General features: G+C 42.1%; 1 protein-coding gene across 4 annotated transcripts in view; it reads right to left on the bottom strand.

The window, feature by feature from the left end:
- Positions 1-24,113, bottom strand: part of GRIK1 (glutamate ionotropic receptor kainate type subunit 1) — a 323,076-nt gene extending 298,963 nt beyond the window's left edge. For all 4 annotated transcript variants that reach the window (XM_066370386.1, XM_066370384.1, XM_066370387.1 and 1 more), the window contains exon 1: positions 23,713-24,113. In XM_066370386.1, coding sequence (XP_066226483.1) covers positions 23,713-23,830 — 118 coding nt within the window. In that variant the 5' untranslated portion in view covers positions 23,831-24,113. The remainder of the gene's footprint in view (positions 1-23,712) is intronic.
- Positions 24,114-24,964: the final 851 nt, after the last annotated feature.

The following is a 24,964-nucleotide window of genomic DNA, read 5'->3' as shown; positions in this document are numbered from 1 at the left end:
GATTTAAATTTTATCTTTGGGGTAATAGCTGTTGGTTACATAACTGGTTATATACTGCAAATTTCTCCCAAGAAATAGCTTAATTTTTCCATTACCTAGAAGAGGTTACAAGGAAAGGATTATTGCACACAAATGCGCACACACAAAAGTCAAACAAAAAAGTATTGCTAAAGAGCTAAATCGTCAATAAAGACATACTCTTCTCAGACTCTGGACTTCCATAAGCTGTCCTCCCGCTTGGAATCCTTCCTCCTTTCCTCCTCTAGTCATTTTTTTCTTGTAAATCTTGACGCAATAAATTTTTATCCCAGGGGAGTTTGCTGGACCTTCTTAAAAAACCTTGCCCTTTTCTCCTGTAACATGAGCTCATAGCACCATGATGCTCCCGTTCATATTTTCACTGTTTTCAATGAAATATTTATTTGTGTGAGGACTGAAGTCATGTCCATGTCCTTCCTACACTGTAAGCAGGGAAACTCAGTGTCCCGTGCTCACCACCAACCAGCGGCCTGCCCGCAGCAGTCACCCAAAAGGACTGGGGGCCGTGGAGTGAGGCGACGCTTATGCACATTCAGAAACCGACAGCAGTGTCTGCTGGTGTTTCAGGGGACACGTTGTCTGAGGTCCCAGAGGTGCTGGCAGGGGAAGCGTTGTCAAAGCTGTGTCCCTGACTTGTGGCAAAGCATCACCATGCCCTGGGGGCACGCTGTCTCTGTCCCCACCATCTGGGAATAAGTGATTGACTATTTTGTTCATTTACTTTTTTTTTTTTTCCTGAAGCGAGATTTCTGAAGCATCTACACTTAACCTATACTAGATTTTCATTCATAGCCTGTATCTCAGCACTGTTCAGTTTCAGTACTGTTGATATTTGGGTGAGGTTTCGTCGTGGCACCAATGTGGGATGTTTAGCAGCACCCTGACCTCTACCCACTAGATGCCAATACCAGCTTCACCTCTCTCCCCAAGACAAAGTGAACAAAAAGATCCCCCTGGTGTCCCCTGGAAGATGAAAGTCATTCCTGGTCGATTCTCACTGTGGAAGAGGGAAAACCTGCAGATTCAATGGGAAACTGCTGCTGAAAGCCTAGCTCCTCCCTGTCCCGGTGGCCACACGGCAGAGAGGGACACTACGCAGCCCGCCAGAGCACTATTTATCCAAGTGGCTGCCACCTCCAACGGATTTTATGATTTCAGACATGCCCTAATCTGTTATAATTCCTGAAGGGCCTTCAAAGAAAAATGGAGTCTTCATACATCAAATAAATAGAGAAATAACAGGCCAGCACAGGTCAGACTTCTAAAATCTAAAATTTCATTCGAGTTCCCTATGCTCTTAATTAGGACTGCTGAACCTGATTGTGTTTCTCAGCACCTGACCTCATGTGAGTGCAGGCATGAACCCTAACAGGCACCAACAGCCTGAAACACGGAGTCAAGAAAGTTCCAAAAGGACTCTTCATTGTAGGAAATTGAGAATCTTAATTTAAAAGTGGCTACTCATTACATGGTTTTTGTATTTCCTCAGGTGCCCGATGCTGAGGACCCCAACATAGACTGGGGCAGACTCTGCAGGTAAGTGGGTTACCTTTCCTTTTGAAGTCACAATAAAATAGTTCTGCTGCATTTTGTTCTATTCATAAAAGCAGGTGAAGGCAGAGTTGGCAATTGTACACATGTACACTGTGATGGCAATTCAATTGGATGGTGTTTTCACAAAATGCATTTTCTCTGGCTGAGTTAAATACAAGACCATTCTCTACTGATGTGATTTTGGGTATAAATCTGGCAATTTCCACATCAGCCAAAGAAGTGTATTAGAAATAACTACCTTCCATTTACTTGGGAGTAACAGTGAATGTATGTCTTATAAACATGCATATCATATGATCCATGTCCAACACATAATATTTATATTTAAGGGCAGAGGGATAAAACCAGTAACATGTTTTAATTTTGAAATGTTTCCTATCTTTCTGTTTATTTCCTCAACAAATGCCAAACACTGTGGGGAAACATAAGTTCTGTAGATTAAATAAAACTGATTTCACAATTAATTTACAAATGTGTATCTTTCTACTGTTCTTCAAACTCTTGAACAATTTGACATACACTTAGGTTTCATTCTACAGAAATGGTTACAACTTTAACAATGTTGCATGGACACTGTGCCTCTCAGAAAAAGTAATCTTAGAGGGGAAAACCCCACAATATGTATTAAGAGCAACTTAAATACACTTGTCTTCATTTTCTTTTCTCTTTAACCAACTTTATTCATGACTACATATTAAAAATCACATTTACTTAAGTTATCCTGTAAAAAAAAAAAGTGGAAACAGTTCTTGGTATAAAAATAACTGATGTGCAAACTCCTTTTTTACCTAATTTTAATCACGGGGTCCTGAATTTTCATGCTCCCAAACAAATCTCTGTCAAGTGGCTCTTTGGGATGACATGTTAGAAAGGGTTGCAGATTTTTTTTTTTTTTTTTGACAAAAGGAATCTTAAATATTAGTGTTTGGTACACAAGACCAGACTACAGGACATACAGTGTTTTTCCTAAATATACACTGGCCTGAAAGGGACCACTGTCTGATGTCCTTCACAGACTCTGTGCCCGAGATGGGTGACTGTGCTGTCTGGGTGTATCTCTGTGAGTGTGTGAACCATCTGTCCACACGGAACGGCATTACTCCCTTGGACTACGACCTATGCTGTGTTCAGATCTATGAAATTCAGTGCTGGTTTGAATGGTCATGAGTTGAGTTACAATGTGACATTTTCCCTCTTTGAGGGCTCTGAAGAAGTTGTCTCACCCCCAGTACCCCGCTCCCATCCTGCATGTTATTTTTTGGTGGAAACTTCAGTCGCGTTTGATAAAGAGGAATCAGATAATGATTCTTAAAATTGTGGAGATGATAACGTGCGCCATAGAAGGAAGTCGTCGTGAACTCAATTTGTAGCGCATCCTGTCATCTTACAGACATGGCAGGAACCTTCAGCTTGATCAAATTAGTTTCTGGCTCATGATATGAAGGTGTGGGTTTAAAAATAAAATATAAACTTTTAATAAGTGTTATCCTCCCCCCCCTCCCAAAAAAGCAAGACATTCTGGAAAATTTAAGGTTACTCTTCAGGATTAACAGAGTTCCGCTTATTAGCTAGCGGCTTGTCACAGAGTTGTTTAGAGCAAGCAGGTCATAAGGAACAACTGTGAGGAACGGACTTCTTATTTCATCTAAAGGATGTGAGCTCCATTATCATGTAATTACCCTTTGTCAACATCCCAGGACTAGTGTCTTTCATGTTTTTTAACCTAAAAATCCTCAAATTCATCTAAGCAACCTGCCTGCCTCGTCCCGCTTCCCTTCTTCCTTCAGTTGCTAGGAAACTCAGGTAAAATTTTCTGGTCCACTGCTGGTGTCTTTTCCAGGACATCACGCCCGGTATTAGCTTATCTCACTACGACCTCCACTTCTACTATGGTTTTTGCATTGGGTCGTAATGTACATATTTACGTAAGTTTTTGGAATAGTTTCATAAAAAGACTGACGACAAATGTGAGAATGAGGACATGATGGAGGTGTGAGAACACATGAACTTTCACCCCCTGGAGGGGAAAGGAAAGGTCAGACGCAGAAGTCAGTCTGAACGGCGACTTCCTAGACTTCCTATGACACAAGAGGCGGTGTGGACTTTGGGAACAGGACGGCAGATGGGTTCCTGACTGGTTTCGCATCAGCTTCCCGTTAACTCTTCACTCCCCCTCACTGTGCTGCCCCTGACAGAGGCAATGCCGCAGTGGGGGCTGCGTTTCCGTGTCTGTGATATTCTCAAAGAACCAATGACAGATGCTGTCCTTCGCGTTCCTCCCGACTCCCCAAGGCTGACGCTCGTTTGAGTCTCATTCCACTTAAATTACAGCAATAAAGAAATATAATGTCAATCCACACTAATTATTCTAAATTGGTAGGCCATAGCTCACTCATTTCTAATTGCTGTTTTTAATTGTTTCCTCAGAGTGCTTTCAGATAGGAAAGCTGTTCTGCACACTCAAGTCTCCGTGAGACACGTGGGCCGGGAAGGCCTAGAAAATGCAAAGAACAACGAAGTAGAAAGAAAGGTGCAGTTTAGATACTTTTGGTTAAGATTTCCCCAGTGGCATTTTCCCTGGTGTCAGAAAGTCCCCCGGTTTTCGTCCCTCCACAGTCCTCACCCCCAACACAGGCCTCAACTCCACCTCCATGTCTGCGCGCTCCTCCAAACCTCACTTCCCCACAGAGAGCGTAAGCATCGAAGAAGTCACACACGCTAGTTCTGGAGTCCTTGTATTCTGGACCTTTTATGTATTTTATTGGTTGATTACAACATCTCATTCACCTGAAAATCAATTTTTAATAATTCTCGAATGAGTCGTGTGAGAGAAAGTGACACGGAAAAGCACAAAGGTACAACTTGAGGATTGGAGCTCGGCCCCTGAGTCCCTACGTCAGCGTGGTTTCTGGAGCCTCAGTTTCCCCATCCATCAACCAAGAAAGCAGGGTGCTGAGATCTCTGAAGGCTCTCCTGGTCTAATTTACTTATGTGATATTTTATTTGTATACGCATTACTTTTAATTCTCATACATATGTGCTTCCTGTAGCTGTTCATACTGATTCTGGGTCTGGTCTCTGTCTCTTTACCACTTAGCTATAATTCCTAGAAAAGGAAGCTACGGATAGTATGCTAACAGTGAATAAGTGTTTCTAACAATTTTATTTTGTTTTTTAAGAAAATACAATTTTTCCTTAAGATAGTCTGTAGTTTATTTATTTATTTTTTATTTATTTATTTTTAGAGGGGAGAGAGAGACAGAGAGGGAGAGAGAGGAGAAAGAGACAGAGAGAGAGAAGGGGGGAGGAGCTGGAAGCATCAACTCCCATATGTGCCTTGACCAGGCAAGCCCAGGGTTTCAAACCAGCGACCTCAGCATTTCCAAGTCGATGCTTTATCCACTGCGCCACCACAGGTCAGGCATAGTCTGTACTTTAACACGGACAATTTCCTGGCATGATAGCATGTGTGACCTGCCCTTCAGGCTGACAGGCAGGGGCTCCTCACAGCCACAGGATGGGTGCTTTGTGGCTTTCACAGCTGAGAGCACCGTGGGACACAGCTGTCATGGTCTCGATGGCCCCAAGTGTCCTCCAGCTCCCAGCACGACTGGGTATGGGCAGGACACCTGTTCCCAGGACTCTTCCCAGTCACTCAGTGCACAGCGAGGGTTCTGTGTGACTTCCCACAGGTAGAACAAGAAAGCACAGAGCAAAAGGTAGACTGGAAGTTTAATATATGTCTGCATCCATATGTGGTTGTATGTATGTTATAAGATGTTATATATAGTGGTACATACTGCAACATGTATAAACAGGTAGTCAGGCATGTTATATGTATTACATATAATACATATCAATTATATGATTATGACATACATTGTATCATAATTGTATATTACATATATGCATACAGAGAGAGAGAAAGAGAGAGACTAATCTTAAAAACCTAGGCTTTCTGTTGCAAAAAACAGAAAACAGAAATTTGAAACATCTTTTTTATTGGTGCTTCTGGGGTTGTTGCCTTTATTTTAAAAGTATTGCTTTAAATACCAGCACAGTGCTTCCTGCCTGGTTCTCGCATTCAGAGAAACGTGTGCTCCTGTAAGAATCCAGCCCTGCTTTCCTTCCTGCAATCTGGAAATTGAGGTGGGAGGTCAGGCGGAGCCCGCGATGTGGGGAGGGCAGCCTCGCAGTGAACCCTGTGCCGCTCACTGTGCACGAGGGAGACACAGCATCACGGGCATGGCCAGAGGACCCCTGGGCTGGGAGCAGCTGCCCTGGGGTCCGAGGCCCACACACAGGACCAGACATAAAAGCTACTCCACAGAAGTCTGCAGGGGACTGCCATCACCCTTCCCTTTAGGTCACGGGTTCTTGGCCACTATAATGAGGAAGAAGAAAAGAAATTCCTAAAAAATTTACATTTTAAAAAGAAAGTGAGAGTGACGTCACGGAAATGGTGCCGTGAGCAGCGTGTCTGACAGATCTCCCCAAAATCTCAACAAATTTATCAACTAGAAACAGAAAAATTTATCCTCGGAGCATTCCGGACTTCCACACACACACTGAAAGCAGAGGGACTGTTTCCCAGGAGGTAGTACACCTGTGGTGAGTCAACCCACACGTGCAGCTGCCCGCCCACACTCGGGGACGGCAGCCTGGGCACTGGCGGCCATCCCAGCATACCCTGAGAAGCCGCGCGCGGCCCCCCGTGCCGCGGTCCGACCACTGGCGTGACGAGAAACCGCACGCCCGGTGCCGCGATCCAGAGAGGCCCCGTCCACTGGCGTGCTGAGAAACCGCACACACCCCCGTGCCGCGGTCCCCGGCCACTGGCGTGCTGAGAAACCGCGCGCACGCCCCATGCCGCGTGGGCGTCAAGGCTGTCCTTCCTAGTCAGGAGATTCTCTCCGGGGGCGGGGCACCTCACCCAGCCATTCAAGCTAACAATCAAGCGTTGGGGGAGGGGCGGCGCAGGCAGCCTGAAATTCTTTTTGGAGCACAGCTGCGGATCCAATCACTGAAATTAGCTTAACCCACGAAATCTACGCACCCACGGGGCTCTAATTGATAAGATCTCTCCCAGTTCAGCGATCCAAGACAAGAGGCGTGATATTTTTCAGTGCCTTTCGCTAAAGGGGCGGGGGCAACTTCTGATTGACAGAGCCTCCATATTCAGGGATATTCCTAACAAGAGGGACTTGGCAGATATTAAGATCCATAAAGCAAACAGCGACTAGTGCTTCTTCTTCCCAGCCAAAACAGGCTACCAAGTGTGGAAAGCCTGGGTTGAGTGGTCCAACTGAATGATAGGCACTGAACAGTCACCTTGACAACAATTGACTCCCAGCCCCACCTGATTACGCTGGAGGCTCTGACTGCCAAAGCCTTACCCAGAGCCTTGCGCTGAGTGAGGATAGAGTGGGGATTTCCCAGCTCTTTGAGCCTCTTACTCCCCAGACAGAAGCAGTGGCAGCCTCATAGCTGGATCATCAGGCTGCTAATTCAGGAAGGGGAGACTAGGAAAGAGACTCCAGGAAAGCAAACTCTCTCATTGTTGGACTCTGCAAACGCCAACAAGCCTTGACTACCAGCGAGACTAAAGCCAATTATATGACATTGCCATAGAATCCCATCAACTGCAAATTCCTACCTAAGAGTGACATAGGGGCAGAACCTGGGGTATAGAGTCACCGACCAGAAAGAGGGAGAGAAAAGAAAAAAGGAAGAAGTTAACCTCTCAAAATCAAGAAAAATCCACAGACTTTATAACTTGTTCCACTAATTCTTTGTTGTTGTTGTTTCTTTCTTCTATTTTATTGCCTTTATTATTATTTCTATTTCTTCCACCTCAGTCCTTTTACTCTCTGCCCATCTTATGCTACCCTTTTCTTGAACTACACTACCCATGAGTGTTACATTTTATTTCTTTTCTTCATCCTAACTCTCCTTTAGGGTTACACTCCAAAACCCTTAACTCTCACTCTCTCCCCTTTTGTTTTTTTTCCTTTCCTTTTTTTCTTCCTTCGTTTCTCTCTTACTCTTATTTTTTCCTTTCTATTCATTTCTTCTTTTCTCCTTTTACTTTTCCTCCCATTTAAGCCTCAATCACGAACAAATTATTCAATTTGGGACTCAAGTTTTTGTGGGTTTTTTTTTGTTGTTGTTGTTCTTTTTTCTTCTTCTTCTGCTTTTGTTCTTGGTTTTTCTTTATTTGTTTGTTTTTGTGGCATTTTGGGCACTTTTTACATTGCTTTTTAACTCACTAGCATTCCTCCCAACCCAAAGTCTCCATTGTATTTAGTCTTCACTCCACTTAATACAACAGATTTTTACTTATTATTTTTATTTTTATTTTTTTCTTCTTTAATTATAGTTTTTCTCTCCTTTTTTCTGTTTCCCTCTCATCCCTCTCATTATATCTCTTAGTCGACCATCACTTACAAGCAAATCATTTTATGCTTGTCTAAGATTTTCTCCCTTTTTTTTTTTTTTGTATTTAGTAGGTCCCTAATCCCTTTTTTGCCCCTTGAACTCTTCACCCCAAATCAGGCTCTCCATTATAGGCAGTTTTTGTTCCATTTAGCATAATATAATTCACAGGTCATCACGATATTTCCCTAAGGAGGTGAGAGGAGGGGAAGAGAAGAAAGAAAAAAGGGGGAAATAATAACTTATTACTTTTTTTGTGTGCAGTGTTTTCCTTTTTTTTTTTTTTCCTTTTTATTTTTTATTAATTCTAATTAACACTATCATCAAGACCACCTTCAGATGCCAATAAGAAAAAGGAAATCGAACATTATGTATACAAAAGACAGAGAGGTAACGCAAATTGATGTGGAAAAATCTATGGAGAAAAGATTTAACATATTGGAAGCCTTGGAGCCAAATGACAGAGAATTTAAAATAGAAATCTTAAAAATACTCAGAGATATACAAGAAAACACAGAAAGGCAATTTAGGGAAATCAGAAAACAACTCAACGATCACAAAGAATATATTACCAAGGAAATTGAAACTATAAAAACAAATCAAACAGAAATGAAAAACTCAATTCAAGAGATGAAAAACAAGGTAGCAAGCTTAGCTAATAGAATAGCCCAGATAGAAGACAGGATCAGTGAAATAGAAGACAAGCAACTTGAGGCACAACAGAGAGAAGAAGAAAGAGACTCAAAAATAATAAAAAACGAGAAAGCCCTACAGGAATTGTCTGACTCCATCAGAAAGAATAACATAAGAATAATAGGTATATCAGAGGGAGAAGAGAAAGAAAATGGAATGGAGAATATACTCAAACAAATAATAGATGAGAACTTCCCAAGCCTGTGGAAAGAATTAAAGCCTCAAATTCAAGAAGCAAACAGAACACCGAGTTTTCTTAACCACAACAAACCCACTCCAAGGCACATCATAATGAAGATGACACAAACCAATGACAAAGAAAAAATTCTCAAGGCAGCCAGGGAAAAGAAGAATACAACATATAAAGGAAGGCCTATTAGATTATCATCAGATTTTTCAGCAGAAACTCTACAAGCTAGAAGAGAGTGGACCCCAATATTTAAAGCCCTGAAAGAGAGGAACTTTCAGCCAAGAATACTATACCCATCAAAGCTATCCTTCAAGTACGAAGGAGATATAAAAATATTCACAAATACAGAAAAGATGAGAGAATTTATCATCAGAAAGCCCCCACTCCAGGAAATACTAAAGGGGGTTTTCCAACCAGATTCAAAGAACAAAAGAAAACATAACCACAAGTAACAGCTCCACGAAGAAAACAATAAAACCAAACTTAAACTGTGACAACAAAAGAAAAAAAAAAGGGGAGAAAGGATGAAGATTAACAGTAGCAAAGGACGATGAAGCGCAGAAATACTCATAAGAAAGGGTACTACAATGAATATGGTAGGTACCCTTTTCATTACTTAATGGTAACCACCCTTGAAAAAACCACCACAAAAACACTTGACTTAAAAAAGGTAGCAACAGAGGAAAGAAGTATGGAATACAAACAAACAAAAACAAATGATAGAAAAACAAAAGAGAAGAATCAAACAAGATACAAAACTAACAGAAAGCAATTTATAAAATGGCAATAGGGAACCCACAAGTGTCAATAATTACACTAAATGTAAATGGATTAAACTTACCAATAAAAAGACACAGAGTAGCAGAATGGATTAAAAAAGAAAATCCAACTATATGCTGCCTACAAGAAACTCATCTAAGCAACAAGGATAAAAACAAATTCAAAGTGAAAGGCTGAAAAACAATACTCCAAGCAAACAACACCCAAAAAAAAGCAGATGTAGCAATACTCATATCTAATAATGCTGACTACAAGACAGAAAAAGTACTCAGAGACAAAAACGGTCATTTCATAATGATTAAGGGGACACTGAATCAAGAAGACATAACAATCCTTAATATATATACACCAAACCAAGGAGCACCAAAATATATAAGACAGCTACTTATTGACCTTAAAACAAAAACTGACAAAAATACAATCATACTTGGAGACCTCAATACACCGCTGACAGCTCTAGATCGGTCATCCAAACAGAGAATCAATAAAGATACAGTGGCCTTAAATGAAATACTAGAACAACTGGATATGATAGACATCTACAGGACACTTCATCCCAAAGCGACAGAGTATACATTTTTCTCTAGTGTACATGGAACATTCTCAAGAATTGACCATATGTTGGGCCACAAAGACAATATCAGCAAATTTAAAAAAATTGAAATTGTGCCAAGCATATTCTCTGATCATAAAGCCTTGAAACTAGAATTCAACTGTAAAAAAGAGGGGGAAAAACCCACAAAATTGTGGAAATTAAACAACATACTTTTAAAAAATGAATGGGTCAAAGAAGAAATAAGCGCAGAGATCAAAAGATATATACAAACAAATGAAAATGAAAATACGACATATCAGAATCTCTGGGATGCAGCAAAAGCAGTAATAAGAGGAAAGTTCATATCACTTCAGGCCTATATGAACAAACAAGAGAGCCGAAGTAAACCACTTAACTTCACACCTTAAGGAACTAGAAAAAGAAGAACAAAGACAACCCAAAACCAGCCGAAGAAAGGAGATAATAAAAATCAGAGCAGAAATAAATGAAATAGAGAACAGAAAAACTATAGAAAAAATCAATAAAACAAGGAGCTGGTTCTTTGAAAAGATCAACAAAATCGACAAACCCTTGGCAAGACTCACCAAGGAAAAAAGACACAGGACTCAAATAAATAAAATCCAAAATGAAAGAGGAGAGATCACCACAGACATCATAGATATACAAAGAATTATTGTAGAATACTATGAAAAACTATATGCCTCCAAATACAACAATCTAGAAGAAATGGATAAATTCCTAGAACAATACAACCTTCCTAAACTGAGTCATGAAGAAGTAGAAAGCCTAAACAGACCAATCAGCAGGGAGGAAGTAGAAAAAACTATTAAAAACCTCCCCAAAAATAAAAGTCCAAGTCCAGATGGTTATACTAGTGAATTCTATCAAACATTCAAAGAAGACTTGGTTCCTATTCTACTCAAAGTCTTCCAAAAAATTGAAGAAGAAGCAATACTTCCAAACACATTTTATGAGGCCAACATAACCCTCATACCAAAACCTGGCAAGGATGGCACAAAAAAAGAAAACTACAGACCAATATCTCTAATGAATACAGATGCTAAAATACTAAACAAAATACTGGCAAATCGAATACAACAACATATTAAAAAAATAATACATCATGATCAAGTGGGATTCATCCCAGAATCTCAAGGATGGTTCAACATACGTAAAACAGTTAACGTAATACATCATATCAACAAAACAAAGAACAAAAACCACATGATCTTATCAATAGATGCAGAAAAGGCTTTTGATAAAATACAACACAATTTTATGTTTAAGACTCTCAACAAAATCAGACAAGACAAAGAAATAAAAGGCATCCATATCGGAAAAGAAGAAGTAAAGGTATCACTTTTTGCTGATGATATGATCCTATACATCGAAAACCCAAAGGACTCCACAAAAAGATTACTAGAAACAATAAACCAATACAGTAAGGTCGCAGGATACAAAATTAACATACAGAAGTCCATAGCCTTTCTATATGCCAACAATGAAATATTAGAAAACGAACTCAAAAAAATAATCCCCTTCACGTTTGCAACAAAAAAAATAAAATACCTAGGAATAAACATAACAAAGAATGTAAAGGACCTATATAAAGAAAACTACAAGGCATTGCTAAGAGAAATAGAAAAAGACACAATGAGATGGAAAAATATTCCTTGTTCTTGGATAGGAAGAATAAATATAATTAAAATGGCCATATTACCCAAAGTAATATATAAATTTAATGCAATTCCCATCAAAATTCCTATGACATTTTTTAAAGAAATGGAACAAAAAATCATCAGATTTATATGGAACTATAAAAAGCCCCGAATAGCCAAAGCAATCCTAAGGAAAAAGAATGAAGCTGGGGGCATTACAATACCTGACTTTAAACTATATTATAGGGCCATAATAATCAAAACTGCATGGTATTGGCAGAAAAATAGACACTCAGACCAATGGAACAGAATAGAAAGCCCAGAAATAAAACCACATATATATGGTCAAATAATCTTTGATAAAGGGGCCAACAACACAAAATGGAGAAAAGAAAGCCTCTTCAACAAATGGTGTTGGGAAAACTGGAAAGCCACATGCAAAAGAATGAAACTCGACTACAGCCTGTCCCCATGTACTAAAATTAATTCAAAATGGATCAAAGACCTAAATATAAGATCTGAAACAATAAAGTACATAGAAGAAGACATAGGTACTAAACTCATGGATCTGGGTTTTAAAGAACATTTTATGAACTTGACTCCAATGGCAAGAGAAGTGAAGGCAAAGATAAATGAATGGGACTACATCAGAATTAAAAGTTTTTGCTCAGCAAGAGAAACTGATATCAAAATAAACAGACAGCCAACTAAATGGGAACTGATATTTTCAAACGACAGCTCAGATAAGGGCCTAATATCCAAAATTTACAAAGAACTCATAAAACTCAACAACAAACAAACGAACAATCCAATAAAAAAATGGGAAGAGGACATGAACAGACACTTCTCCCAGGAAGAAATACAAATGGCCAACAGATATATGAAAAGATGCTCAGCTTCATTAGTTATTAGAGAAATGCAAATCAAAACTACAATGAGATACCACCTCACCCCTGTTAGATTAGCTATTATCAACAAGTCGGGTAATAACAAATGTTGGAGAGGCTGTGGAGAAAAAGGAACCCTCATACACTGTTGGTGGGAATATAAAGTAGTACAACCACTATGGAGGAAAGTATGGTGGTTCCTCAAAAAACTGCAAATAGAACTACCTTATGACCCAGCAATCTCTCTACTGGGTATATACCCCAAAACCTCAGAATCATTGATACGTAAAGACACATGTAGCCCCATGTTCATAGCAGCATTGTTCACAGTGGCCAAGACATGGAAACAACCAAAAAGCCCTTCAATAGAGGATTGGATAAAGAAGATGTGGCACATATACACTATGGAATACTACTCAGCCATAAGAAATGATGACATTAGATCATTTATAGCAAAATGGTGGGATCTTGATAACATTATACGGAGTGAAATAAGTAAATCAGAAAAAAACAAGAACTACATGATTCCATACATTGGTGGAACATAGAAACGAGACTAAGAGACATGGACAAGAGTGTGGTGGTTACCAGGGGTGGGGGGAGGGAGGACGCAGGAGGGAGGAAGGGAGAGATTTAGGGGGAGGGGGAGGGGCACAGAGAAAACTAGATAGAGGGTGACGGAGGACAATCTGACTCTGGGCGAGGGGTATGCAACATAATTTAATGACAAGATAACCTAGACATGTTTTTCTTTGAATATATGTACCCTGAATTATTAATGTCATCCAATTAACATTAATAAAAATTTATAAAAAAAAAAGAAAGAAAGTGAGGACCCAGGGCAACAGGGCCCTGTGTGCCTGGTTGTTTAATTTCAGAGAAATGAGCAAAGTTCCATCTCCACGCACATCTCGGTTCAAACCCACACAACAGAGCAGTGCCAATACTGCGGAGTGACAGCAGGTGCCCCAGGCAATGGTCATCAGCTCCCTCTGACAGTCAGGGACACAGACTTATGAGCAGGTATGGGGTGTGGTCATGTTAAGGGTCCCCAGAGCTGGAAGTGTTCCTATTTCACTGTCCACTATGCCAAACTGCATGGGAATGATTGTTAGAATAATTTAGAAACTACGGAATGATAACGTCAACCAGTCACTTCTAAATTGGGTGAAGAACATGAACAGGCACCAACATGAGAGACACATTTGCCAACAGTTCCACCATGTTAACTACTCTAATGGGCTCCCGTTTCCATAGTCATACTCTTGTCACCGTCATCTATCGATAAGCAAGGGTGACGGCATACATTCCCCATCCAGAGTATGTAACGTCATACACTGTTTTCTAAGCTTTTTCTATTTGAACACATGCACTCTACCGTGAGGATGAGTCTGTACCGTCCTTTTCTTAAGCGTCTCCCCGCTCGCCCCTGTGAATAGGCAGATGGCTCTTGACAATTCAGTGGACATGTCTAGAAACAGCCTTGGGGTTCAGATCTATCCTGAGAACAAGAGACGCACACTGCCCAGAATTCAAAAGGCAAATACTGCCTTTAGACCTGACACACGGCTCTGGCTGTCTAACCCATTCTTAGCCGGTGAAGTACAATAAGCTCTTCTACAATCTACAGTATAAACATAGGCAGGTCTTCAGAATGCGATCTCTATTTATGGGTTGCCAAAGAATGCAATCCAACATTTCAGAAGCTTAAAATTTTCTTTTGAAAAAGGAAAGAAAATGCTTAATAGTGGTAAGGGAATCTTCATAATGGAAAAAAAAAACCCTCTGAGTTTCACTATCTAGTTCCCAATTTGAATTACAAAATACTTTTTGGCTCTGGGAATTATTTTTTTCAAGGCATATTTAGACAATTTTTCTAAGAAAAGGAATCTGTGCAAATAGTTTGCTGTGAGTATTCATTCAAAGACATCAGCACTTCCTGACTGCTAACAGAGTATGTTACAACGCTGAAATCAATATTAAAAGTTGAATTAAAAAAAAAGTTGAATTATTTTTAAGGAAGTACAAAAAGCATCTTATAGTTGAAAACCTAGATGATAATGAATAGAAACAGCTAACATCTGATTTTCTGCAAACTCGTTAAAGAATTCCAAAGATGTACAACTATCACATCTTATCAATAGCAATTTTTCTACGAAGTTTATTTCTCTAATGATTTTTTCTGACATATGCTTCTGTCTTTATTTTAATGATGCTCTCAGAAAACCCCTTGTATAGTGTAGTGTGTGCAACTGACAATAGCTTTTTTGTTTCTCTTGTTACAATTAGTTACAAATCTTTCTGTACTGCAGAGCTGATGAGAGCAGTAATAGCAGAGGAAACCTTAATATGGGTTGAGTTTTTTTTAAACAGTCTTTATTTTTTAGAAAACTGTTAGATTAACGTGAAAGGTTGGGAAGGTAGTACAGAGGGTTCTCATACACTCCATATCTTATTTCCCTATCATTAACATCTTTATGAGTATGAGGATTTGTTAAAATTAATAAACCAGTATTTATACACTATTATTAAGGACTATCCACCTTTACTCAATGTCCTTAGTTTTTACCTAATGACCTTTTGCCATTGCAAGATCCCATTCAAAATGTATTACACATGTCTACCATGTCTACTTGGGATCCTCGTGGCTGTGACAGTTTCTCAGACTTTCCTGTTTTTTGTTTGTTTGTTTTTTGTGACAGAGACAGAGAGGGACAGATAGGGACAGACAGACAGAAAGAGAGAGAAATGAGAAGCATCCATTCTTCACTGAGGCACCTTAGTTATTCATTGATTGCTTTCTCATATGTGCTTTGACCGGGGGGCAACAGCAGACTGAGTGACCCCTTGCTTGAGCCAGCGACCTTGGGCTCAAACCAGATGAGCCCGTGCTCACACCAGCAACCTCGGGGTCTCAAACCTGGGTCCTCCACATCCCAGTCTGAGTCTGATGCTGTATCCGCTGTGCCACTGCCTGGTCAGGCTCCTGTTTTTTTAAGTAGAGTATTGGCCAGTGTTTTGTAGAATGCCATTTTTCTTGTGCTATTTTCTTGTGAATGGAGGGGGAATCTGGATTTGGGGAAGGAAAACCAAAAGGGTGAAGTGCCATTTTCACCCCATCGTATTCAAGAAGGAAAATACGATCAACTCAACTTATCATCAGTGATGCTGACCTCCACCGCCCGTGTCTCCGCTCCCCCATTTATGTATTTAATTACATATTGATCCATTTAACTGTTTATCTATATCAGTATGACTTCATGGGTACTTTGGTTCACAATTTACTTTTAACAGTGTTATTGCTCAAATTATTCCGGCTTTAGCCACGGGGAGTACTTGGTGTCTGTGTTTCTGGCTTTAGCCACGGGGAAAACCTGGTGTCTGTGTCTCTTTCACAAATTCCCATCAATGAGATTTTTTTTGAGCAGTTCCTTACTTCCTGGGACTCTAAGAAGCTCCACAACCCTCTTTTATGCTTTCTCCTTCAGCCCCCAATTTCCCATTTCTGTAAGGGTGCCTGGCTGCCAGAGGTGTGTGCACTGCTGCTGGGTGGTCAGCGTCTAAGCCCTTTCAGCTGACGTATCAGGAGATAAATACATCTGGCGACTCAACTGGGAGTTGAGTTTTAATCCATCAAATAAAAATAGATGTTTCACCTTAACATAATCTATAATTTTGAACTTGCTCAATGCAATATATAACAAATTTTAGTACTCCTTTTTTAAGGGGAAGAGTTGGTAGTAATGAACAATGGTTAGTCTCCAAATTGATAACTGGTGATGACAGTAACAGTGAATCAATGAATTTCTATTAAGTAAACTCTATAAAAATCGACATGTTTGAGCTCATTTCAAAACGTTACTCAGTAGAGATTTAAAAAGTGTTGGCCGACTTTTGTGTGCTACTTTGTTTTGGGTTTGCTTCCTGTAGTCAGGATAGCAGTAAACTCTTCACAGCAATAAATTTGTCATTTGTCAAATGATGTGCCATGGGAGAATGCTGCAAGTGTATTTAGTTAACCAGTACACCAAATAATGTTAAGGAATTTAGAGAGTGAAAGGAGGTGTTTCCACTGTCATATCCTGTTACTATGTTTATGAGTAAATGATTTGTGGTCAATAGCAGCTGATTGTTCATAGAGTCAACACCACTGCTTCTTAGTCCTACTTTGTAGCTAATCTTACCATGTATGTTAACAGCATTATACAAAATGATGTGCTTAAAAAATCCTTTAAACCTTTAATAAGAACAAAAAAAGAGTGAAATATTATCTAAACGACTTGGGAAAGTTATTCTAAATTTTTTTTACTTTATACTTAGTTGTTCACAAATAAAGTAAATACCAAATTAAATATTTTTTTATCTCTTTACTGTTTTTGTTCTCCCCTCCAAGATGAACCATTTTTCCAATTGGCTTATTATAAATAATATTACAGTGTTGATGTAACAAGATGGTGGGTTGTTCCAATTTGGTATGATGACTTAACCTCAGTAGTGAATCAAGATAAGAAATTTATGAAGTTTATGTAACTGGTATATATTCTTTTTAGTTTAAATCTTTCCATTTCTCTATGAACATTTATCATTGAAAAAACCAGATATGCCTTTAAAAATAAATAAGTAGGTTTAACTTTTAAATACAGATAGATCTTTGAGTTACTACAAATTATATTTCTGGAAAGTATAGTGTAGATACAATATAGTTTTTCTTTTTAAAACAATGTTAAAATGTAAGTCTAGTGGGGAAAAAAACTTACATGGCCACACATCCAACTGCTTCTTCAGCCTCACTCAAATTCTGTCCACCCCCACTCCAGAACTTTGCATACAATGCTTCAAGTATTTTAATGTTCTCTACTATGCAGAAAACACTTTCACAACTACACAACCTATTCTGAAAGTATATCATTTTTTAAAAAAACAGAGAGAAGGACGGAGCTCCCTTCATCAACTCAACCACATGCGATACATCGTATGTAAGGCACCACATTTCATCTTTGCGTTTCTTCTTCTACGGCTGACATGTCACACACACACACACGCATGTGACTGTCTTGAGGTCAATTAGAAAAAGGCAGAAAGGTGATTTCTCCCTGCCTGAAATTCTCCATCACACTTTCTTCCAGTCGCAATAACTTGGGAAAACTTGTAGATGACATGCTCTACACCAGTAGTCCCCAACCTTTTTTGCACCACGGACCGGTTTAATGTCAGAAAATATTTTCACAGACTGGCCTTTAGGGTGGGACAGATAAATGTATCATGTGACCAAGACAAGCGTCAAGAGTGAGTCTTAGATAGATGTAACAGAGGGAATCTGGTCATTTTTAAAAATAAATATCGTTCAGACTTAAATATAAATAAAACGGAAATAATGTAAGTTATTTATTCTTTCTCTGCGGACCGGCACCAAATGGCCCACGGACCGGTACCAGTCCATGGCCTGGGGGTTGGGGACCACTGCTCTACACAATAAGGGACAATTATGAATGAAATGACAGAAGAGGATTGAGGGATTATGGGAACACCACTACTGCATCCATGCCTGCTTCCTCAAAACCATTCCTATTAAATGCATAAACTAATTAAAACAGTGAGTCTGCAGCAAGACTTCCCTGGAAAATGGACTGCCTACCTTCACCCTTTCCTAAGGAGAAATTCTGAGAGTCCAATTATAATACCAACTGTCCTTTTTTGCCAACTGCCTAATAGATGCTCAAATATAAACCACACTAACTTTAATTTATGTAGCTGTCCCTGAATAACTCAGAGCAACAACTCATTTCTCTTGCATTTGATTTCAGCTTTGTGTGAACAGTCATGTGTGTGGGCACACAAGTCCACACATGATGCAGCACCTTTTCACACAGGGAGACTGAGCCACAGTGGGGGGGGACAGCTGGCTGCAGGTGCCAGCCTTTCTACTAAGCACTTGAACTTTGGCCAAGGGGCCCAGTCTTCTCAATGGAAAGTGGAGATCAGAAGCCGTGTTAGAAAGTAGCCCCGCTCAGGTCTACCCAGGGTGGGTCTGTAAGATAATTGTTACGTGAAAAGGTGAACAGTGCAGACAGAATCATAAGGTGAGGACAGTGCTCACGGGGAGACGCATGGTAACGTTAGCCAGGCATTCCTTCTCATCAAGTGGTCAGGGCTCCTCGCCTGGATTTTTAAAGGCCAGTTGGAGTTGGGAGCAATGTGCTCTGTCAGGGTGAGTGCACCTCGGATGCAACAGATCTTTCTAAATGGAAGCCAGAGGCTCTGCTCCTGGCCCGGCAGCACGGACCCACCAGTTTGTCCCCTCTTCACCTGGTGGGGGGGGGGGGCTGGAGCCTCTTCTATGCTGACTATGCCCATGACATGAAAAATCTAAGCTGAAGGTGAACTGGAAACTCTTTAAGAATAATAGTAGAAATTAAAAAATAAAATAAAAAAGTACCTGCATTTCAGGCCTGGTGAAAAACTGGTTATAACACAGATCATAAATCTTCAGAACAGCAGCTTCAAGGGGCAGGTGCCCTGCTGTGTTCTACCCTGTCGCACACCCTTCATCCCGACTTGTGTCTGGTTAATGGTGGGCGAGTCAGGACTTGATGAATATTTGTAGAGTGAAGAACACACATGATAATGATGAAAGAATCAGTAATAAAATATTAAAGTTGTGAGTTGTATGCTCAAGCAAGAATATAAACAAATGTGTAATAAACATTACTTGGAACTTTGGGGGTCCTTAGGGTGAAATGTTAAAAAAAAATGATGCTACAGCACACTTGACAGTGAAGTAATAGATATTTACCTAGTAATAGGTAATTATATGGTCATTTAAGCTTCCATATTCATATACATTTCCACAACATTTCTCTTTATATGCTGTATTTACTTACATAATAATAATGTTATATTTATTTAGTGGTTTCCTAGAAAATTCAAAAATTAGTTTATTTGATCCTCTCCTGTGATTCTAAAAGCAGGTGTCATTACTGCTAGTTCACAGAAGAAGAGATTTGGGCTCAAGGAATAGTAAATGCCTTATGAAATTATACCACATCACCTATTAAGTTCTTGTTCAGAAAGGAAATATCAGTAATTTTAGAAAGTAAAAACAAAACAATTATAGTTGACTCTTGAACAACATGGGTTTACAAGCAATGACCACCATATACTTGAAAATCCACATCTAATTTTTGATTCTCCGAAAACTTAGGTGTCCCTTAGTATCTGCAAAGAATTGCTTCCAGGAACCCCCACAAATACCAAAATCCATGTGTGCCCAAGTCCCTTATGTATGATGGCACAGATCAGTGCATATGCCCAGCCCGCCACATCCACGGGTCACCCACTGCAGATAAAAAACTGTAGTTACCGAAAAAATCTGAATAAGTGCACTTGTGAAGTTTAAATCCATGTTGTTCAAGGAACAACTATATAATGTACTCATATACTACGCAAAGCCATTTCATGTTCTAGCTCACGTCCTCTTAGCAACGGCATTGTCAGGGTGCAGTTGTTTGGGTTTGCATTTCTCTAGTAGCAAGTGAAGATGAGCATCTTTTCATAAATCTCTTGGCCATTTGTCTGTCCTCTTGGGAGAAGTGTCTGTTCGGGTCCTCTCCCCATTTTTTAATTGGATTGTTTGTTGATGAGCTTTGGGAGTTCTTTATATACTATATTTTGGATATTAACCTGTTAGTAGAGCTGTTGTTTGTGAATATCATCAGACTGCAATTGTTTTAGTTCAATTTTTCAAAGGCAAAACCCAGGCCTAGTACTAGACACACATCTACTAAGTCTGGGGGATGGGACATAAACCTGTGCTTTCTGACAACACATCATACTTGAAGGCCAGGCTACCTGCCACTTAACCCTGAAGACTGTGCCTTTGCCAGCACCTCTGTGGTTGTGTGTGTTGAGATGATGCACAAATATATATTATGTAAAGATACCTTTCTGTTATTATTATCAGAAACATGCTATATCTGTCCCAGAAACTGCATGTGCACATGAAATTGTTTTTCTTCTTCTCTCTCCCTCCACTAATAGTGGTGTTGAGTCACCATTTGCTCCGGTCACCTAGATCCTGCTCTGTTAGGTGTATGTTGTGGGGCCACATGAGGAGGAGGTCTGTAACCATAAAACTCAGTTGTGTGTGTGTGACATGAACTGGTTGTCTACATTCACTGGGGTAACACGAAGAGGCAGGAATGACCTTGGCATCCCTGAGGAAGTCCCAGGCAGGACCCTATCTCTCTTCCATGCAGGCTGCTGGGAACCCTCCAGCGTGTGTAAGGCACGTCAGTGCACACAACCTGTAGGACTCTCTTCACGTTTCTGAACTATAAGATTATGAACTTCAACAGACATTCAGCATCTGTGCATGAACCATATGTCTGTGTACCCTCAGTGACCTCTCTGATGTGCAGGATGCATACACTTTATCTGAAATCCTTTACCATTCACTCACTTTCCTCAGAAGTCGGAGAGCATGCAGACACTCTGGCAAGAAAGCAGGCAAGTAATTAATCCATCCGTGCATTCAAGTGCTTCTCTACCTAAGCACAGTGCCGAGTGCCTGGCATTCATGATGTGTGCCATGCATGTTCTGAAAAATGTACAAATTAATAATCAAGAGCCACTTTCTATTGGTTGGCTGGTTGGTTGGTTGGTAGGTTGTCGGAAAGAGAAAGGAGTGATAAAGGATGATAAAATGCATTTTAATTTTTCTTTTTCCTTAAACATGCATACACACACATACACACACTTGCTTGGTTCCCCCACTCACTTAATATTTTGTGTTTGTTGTTAAGACCTAACTGAGAAAAGAAACTGTGGAGAGGCAGGTTTTCTTCGAGCTAATGCTGGTTTCCATGGTGCTGAAATGCCCATTTGAAAGTAAGCAAGGACCTAGCGCATGCAGGGTGGGGGTGCCCACGGCAACCACATGTCACTCAGAACCGGAGTGAGACATCTGCACGCACACAGACAACACCAGGCCACGCAATCTTACTTTATGCCTCCCGGCTCTCATTTAGGAAAAGAAAATCTCATTATCTTGTAGCATATATTTAAGGTCAATGAATCACATTGGGTTGTTTTCACTTTGGAAACTCTTTTTAAATGGATGAGTGTGATTGCTTGGAGCTTGGATAAACACCCAGAATGTGAACAAATACATCTTAAAACATCGTTTCCCCCACCTCCTGGGATTCCTTTAGGTGCAGGCAATGGAGGGGAGGGAGATGCTACCTAAAATTTGTTGTGTTGGGGGTGGGGGCTGCTGTCGACTGGCATAGCCACATCTCCTACATCTAGATTTGTCTCTTTAAAAATGTATAAGATATAAGCAAAACACCAATTAAGTTCATAAGCACTGTAAATTGTAATAGTCTCATTTATTTTCTATTGTTCACAGAAATTTTGTTTTGTTACCAAAGTCTGTAAGGTTGGTTGCATCCAAAAACAAACAAACAAAAACAAACTCACAATAAACAACAAGAACGTTAAAGCTAAAGCATATCTATAGTGAAGAATATTTTAGTTATGAGTAAATTTTTTTGTAAAAAGAATACTTTATGATTCTTTTAACATGCTGTCTAAATAAGCCAATAAAAATACATGTTATCATCACTATAGTCTAAAAAAATACATCTTACTCAAGTTAGTATTCAGGATCTTTTCTTTCCTTAAAAATTAGATATCACAAGCCTAGAAAAATCGCATTTCCAGGTAGTAAACTTCCATTTATTTTCTTTCACATGAAAATGTTCAGTTAAGAGGATCTAGGTTCTGGACCTTTGCAAAGTGGTTTTCTCCCGCAGGTCAGACCTAGTGAAGTTATTGAGGGATTTCAGCCGTTCAGGAGTGTGGGCGGGCTAGTGCCCTGCAAGGCTCCTGGCACAGTCTGCCAGACCCTGGGAAGCGTGTGGGTTGGAAGGTGCCAACAGTGGGAGCCTGGAGAAGCTGGCAGACCCCTGGTGTCACATGACACCTGTGGCTCTCTGACTGTCTCTACAGAGGGAGCACAGCTGGTTGGAGGAGGACAAACTGAACTAAGCGAAGAGACATTGGGTTTAGTTTGGAAAGGAGAAGTTAACGATGGGGAAGAGCTTTCCTCAATGCAAACAGCACCCAGAAACTGCTCAGTGCCTCTGCAGACCAGATCCTGGTTGTCTGCCCTGTACATTTTGGTACCTGACTACACACTAGCAACCTCCATCCCCGGCTTTGCCTCATCTAGGGCCTCAGGATCTTGTCTCTTTCCTTCCCCCTGAGATGGAAGTCCAGGCTCTTTCAGGAAGGCACCTCTACTGGGGACTGGAGCACACTCCGTGCCAGGCAGGCAGATGGGGGAACAAACGGGGCCTGAGGTGCCTGCTCATGGTGCGGACTGATCACCCTCCCCAGTTCTCGAACCCTCAGTCGGTTGTCACATCCAGCCTGGGCCCCATGGTGGAACCCTCCAGACTTTGGAGACTCCCCGTGGAAGGACCCAGCTCAGGGACGAAAACTTGGAGGCTCGCGGCTAGCAGGCTGTGGGAAATCCCCACGTCCCTCGTGGTACCCCAATTCTATTCGAGATCTGGGCATGTCTGCCAAGACCCAGAGCCCCGGAGGCGCTGGCCAGGGACCAGGGCTGCGCATGTGGAGCGCCTTATGCCCACCCAGACTCTGCAGAGGGAGAGCGCATCTCAGCCCCCGGGCTGCAACCGCGCGACTCCGCGGCCAGAGCAGGGAGCCAACGTGGCAACCTGCACCCCGCCGCCCGTTCAGGCGCCGAGAGCCCAGATGGAAAAGCCCGCCAACCGTGCCCACAGCGAAGCGGGGACGCGGCAACCGTCGCCCCAGCCCGCCGCGCGCTCTGAACCCCAGCCCCAACCCCCAGCCTGTCCCCGCGCCGGCGGCCCGGAGCGTGCCGGGCTCACTCACCGATCCTGAGCACCTGCGGGGCGGCCTGCGGGAGGACGCAGCAGAGGACACAGAGCAGCGCGCGGCCGCCGTCCGCGGTCCAGAGTCCGGGCTGGCCCAGGAGTGCGCGGCGCCCCATCTTCCGAGCGGCTCAGTTCACGCGCGCGAGACGCCGCCGGCCCGGGCCGGGTCCCGCCTCATGCTCCGGGGACGCTCGGCGTCTGCGCCCTGCGCGCTGCCCGCGGACAGACCGAGAGCACGCCCGTGGGGACGCGTGGGGCCGGCGAGCTCCTGGCTCCGGCTTCGGCCGCTAGCCCATCGCCACGCCGCGCACCGATCGCGGGTCCGCGCCTGCCGCTCCCAGAGCGCGGAGCCCAGGAGGAAAGTTGCCGCGGACGTGCGAGGACTCCTCCGCGGTTCGTCCTGAGGTCCGACGCGAAGTGGCGGAGAGTGGTCAGGAGCAACCGGAGGGCGGGCGGGCGGAGCGGGGCGCTAGGGCTGGGTGGGTGCCGGGAGCCAACCAGCAGGTGTGCGGGGATCGCGGCCGCACCACCTCACCGCGCCCCGCCCACACCGGCCAGCCCGCCCGGCCCGCGGTGACACCCCCGCGCACACGCGCGCGCACAGCCTTCCAAACCCCCAACTCCGCGCGGCGTTTGGGGAAACTCGGCCGAGCGGCGAGGGGCGGGGCTGAGCGGTGCTGTCCCTGCGCTCCCGTAGGCGCGGTGGACACGCGTGCGTCCCGTCACTCGATGGAGAACCGTGGGCTCCTACGGCCCTTGTGTCCGAGCATGACAGAGCCCTGCTGTAACTCCGACACAGCGAAGGGCAGGGGGAGGGCGAGACACCCGCCTCCAGCGGCAGAGCTGTGTCCAGGTTCCAAACCTGCAGGATCGCCTGTAAACCGCGTCTGGAAACACACGGACACACGCAGAGTGGGGAACTGGAGGGGCTTCCGGAGCCCTCGCTCCTTCTTTCCATTTCTTTTCACTGTGGGTTCGAATGCTGGAAGGCCGGCTATATCAGCAATGTGGGTTTGGGAACGGCTCCTCTCTACAAGGATGAGGACACTTCCCCAGGGAAATCATCAGCGTTTCATCATTTTGGCTTAATTTCCTTGGAGCTTTGCGCACAATGTTCCACATAACTGTTGGCTAGTTCTACACTGACATTCAGAGATTCCCCCCCCCCCCCAGGTAAGATTATTGCACAAGTGACCGAAATTGAATGACTGTATCTGAAAAAACATGTCCTCGCATATATGACCCCAGAA

Source organism: Saccopteryx leptura, chromosome 2, assembly GCF_036850995.1.
Source record: "Saccopteryx leptura isolate mSacLep1 chromosome 2, mSacLep1_pri_phased_curated, whole genome shotgun sequence".
NCBI lineage: Eukaryota > Metazoa > Chordata > Mammalia > Chiroptera > Emballonuridae > Saccopteryx > Saccopteryx leptura.
Note: the sequence above shows the minus strand (reverse complement) of the source record. Positions and strands in the feature narration are given on the sequence as shown.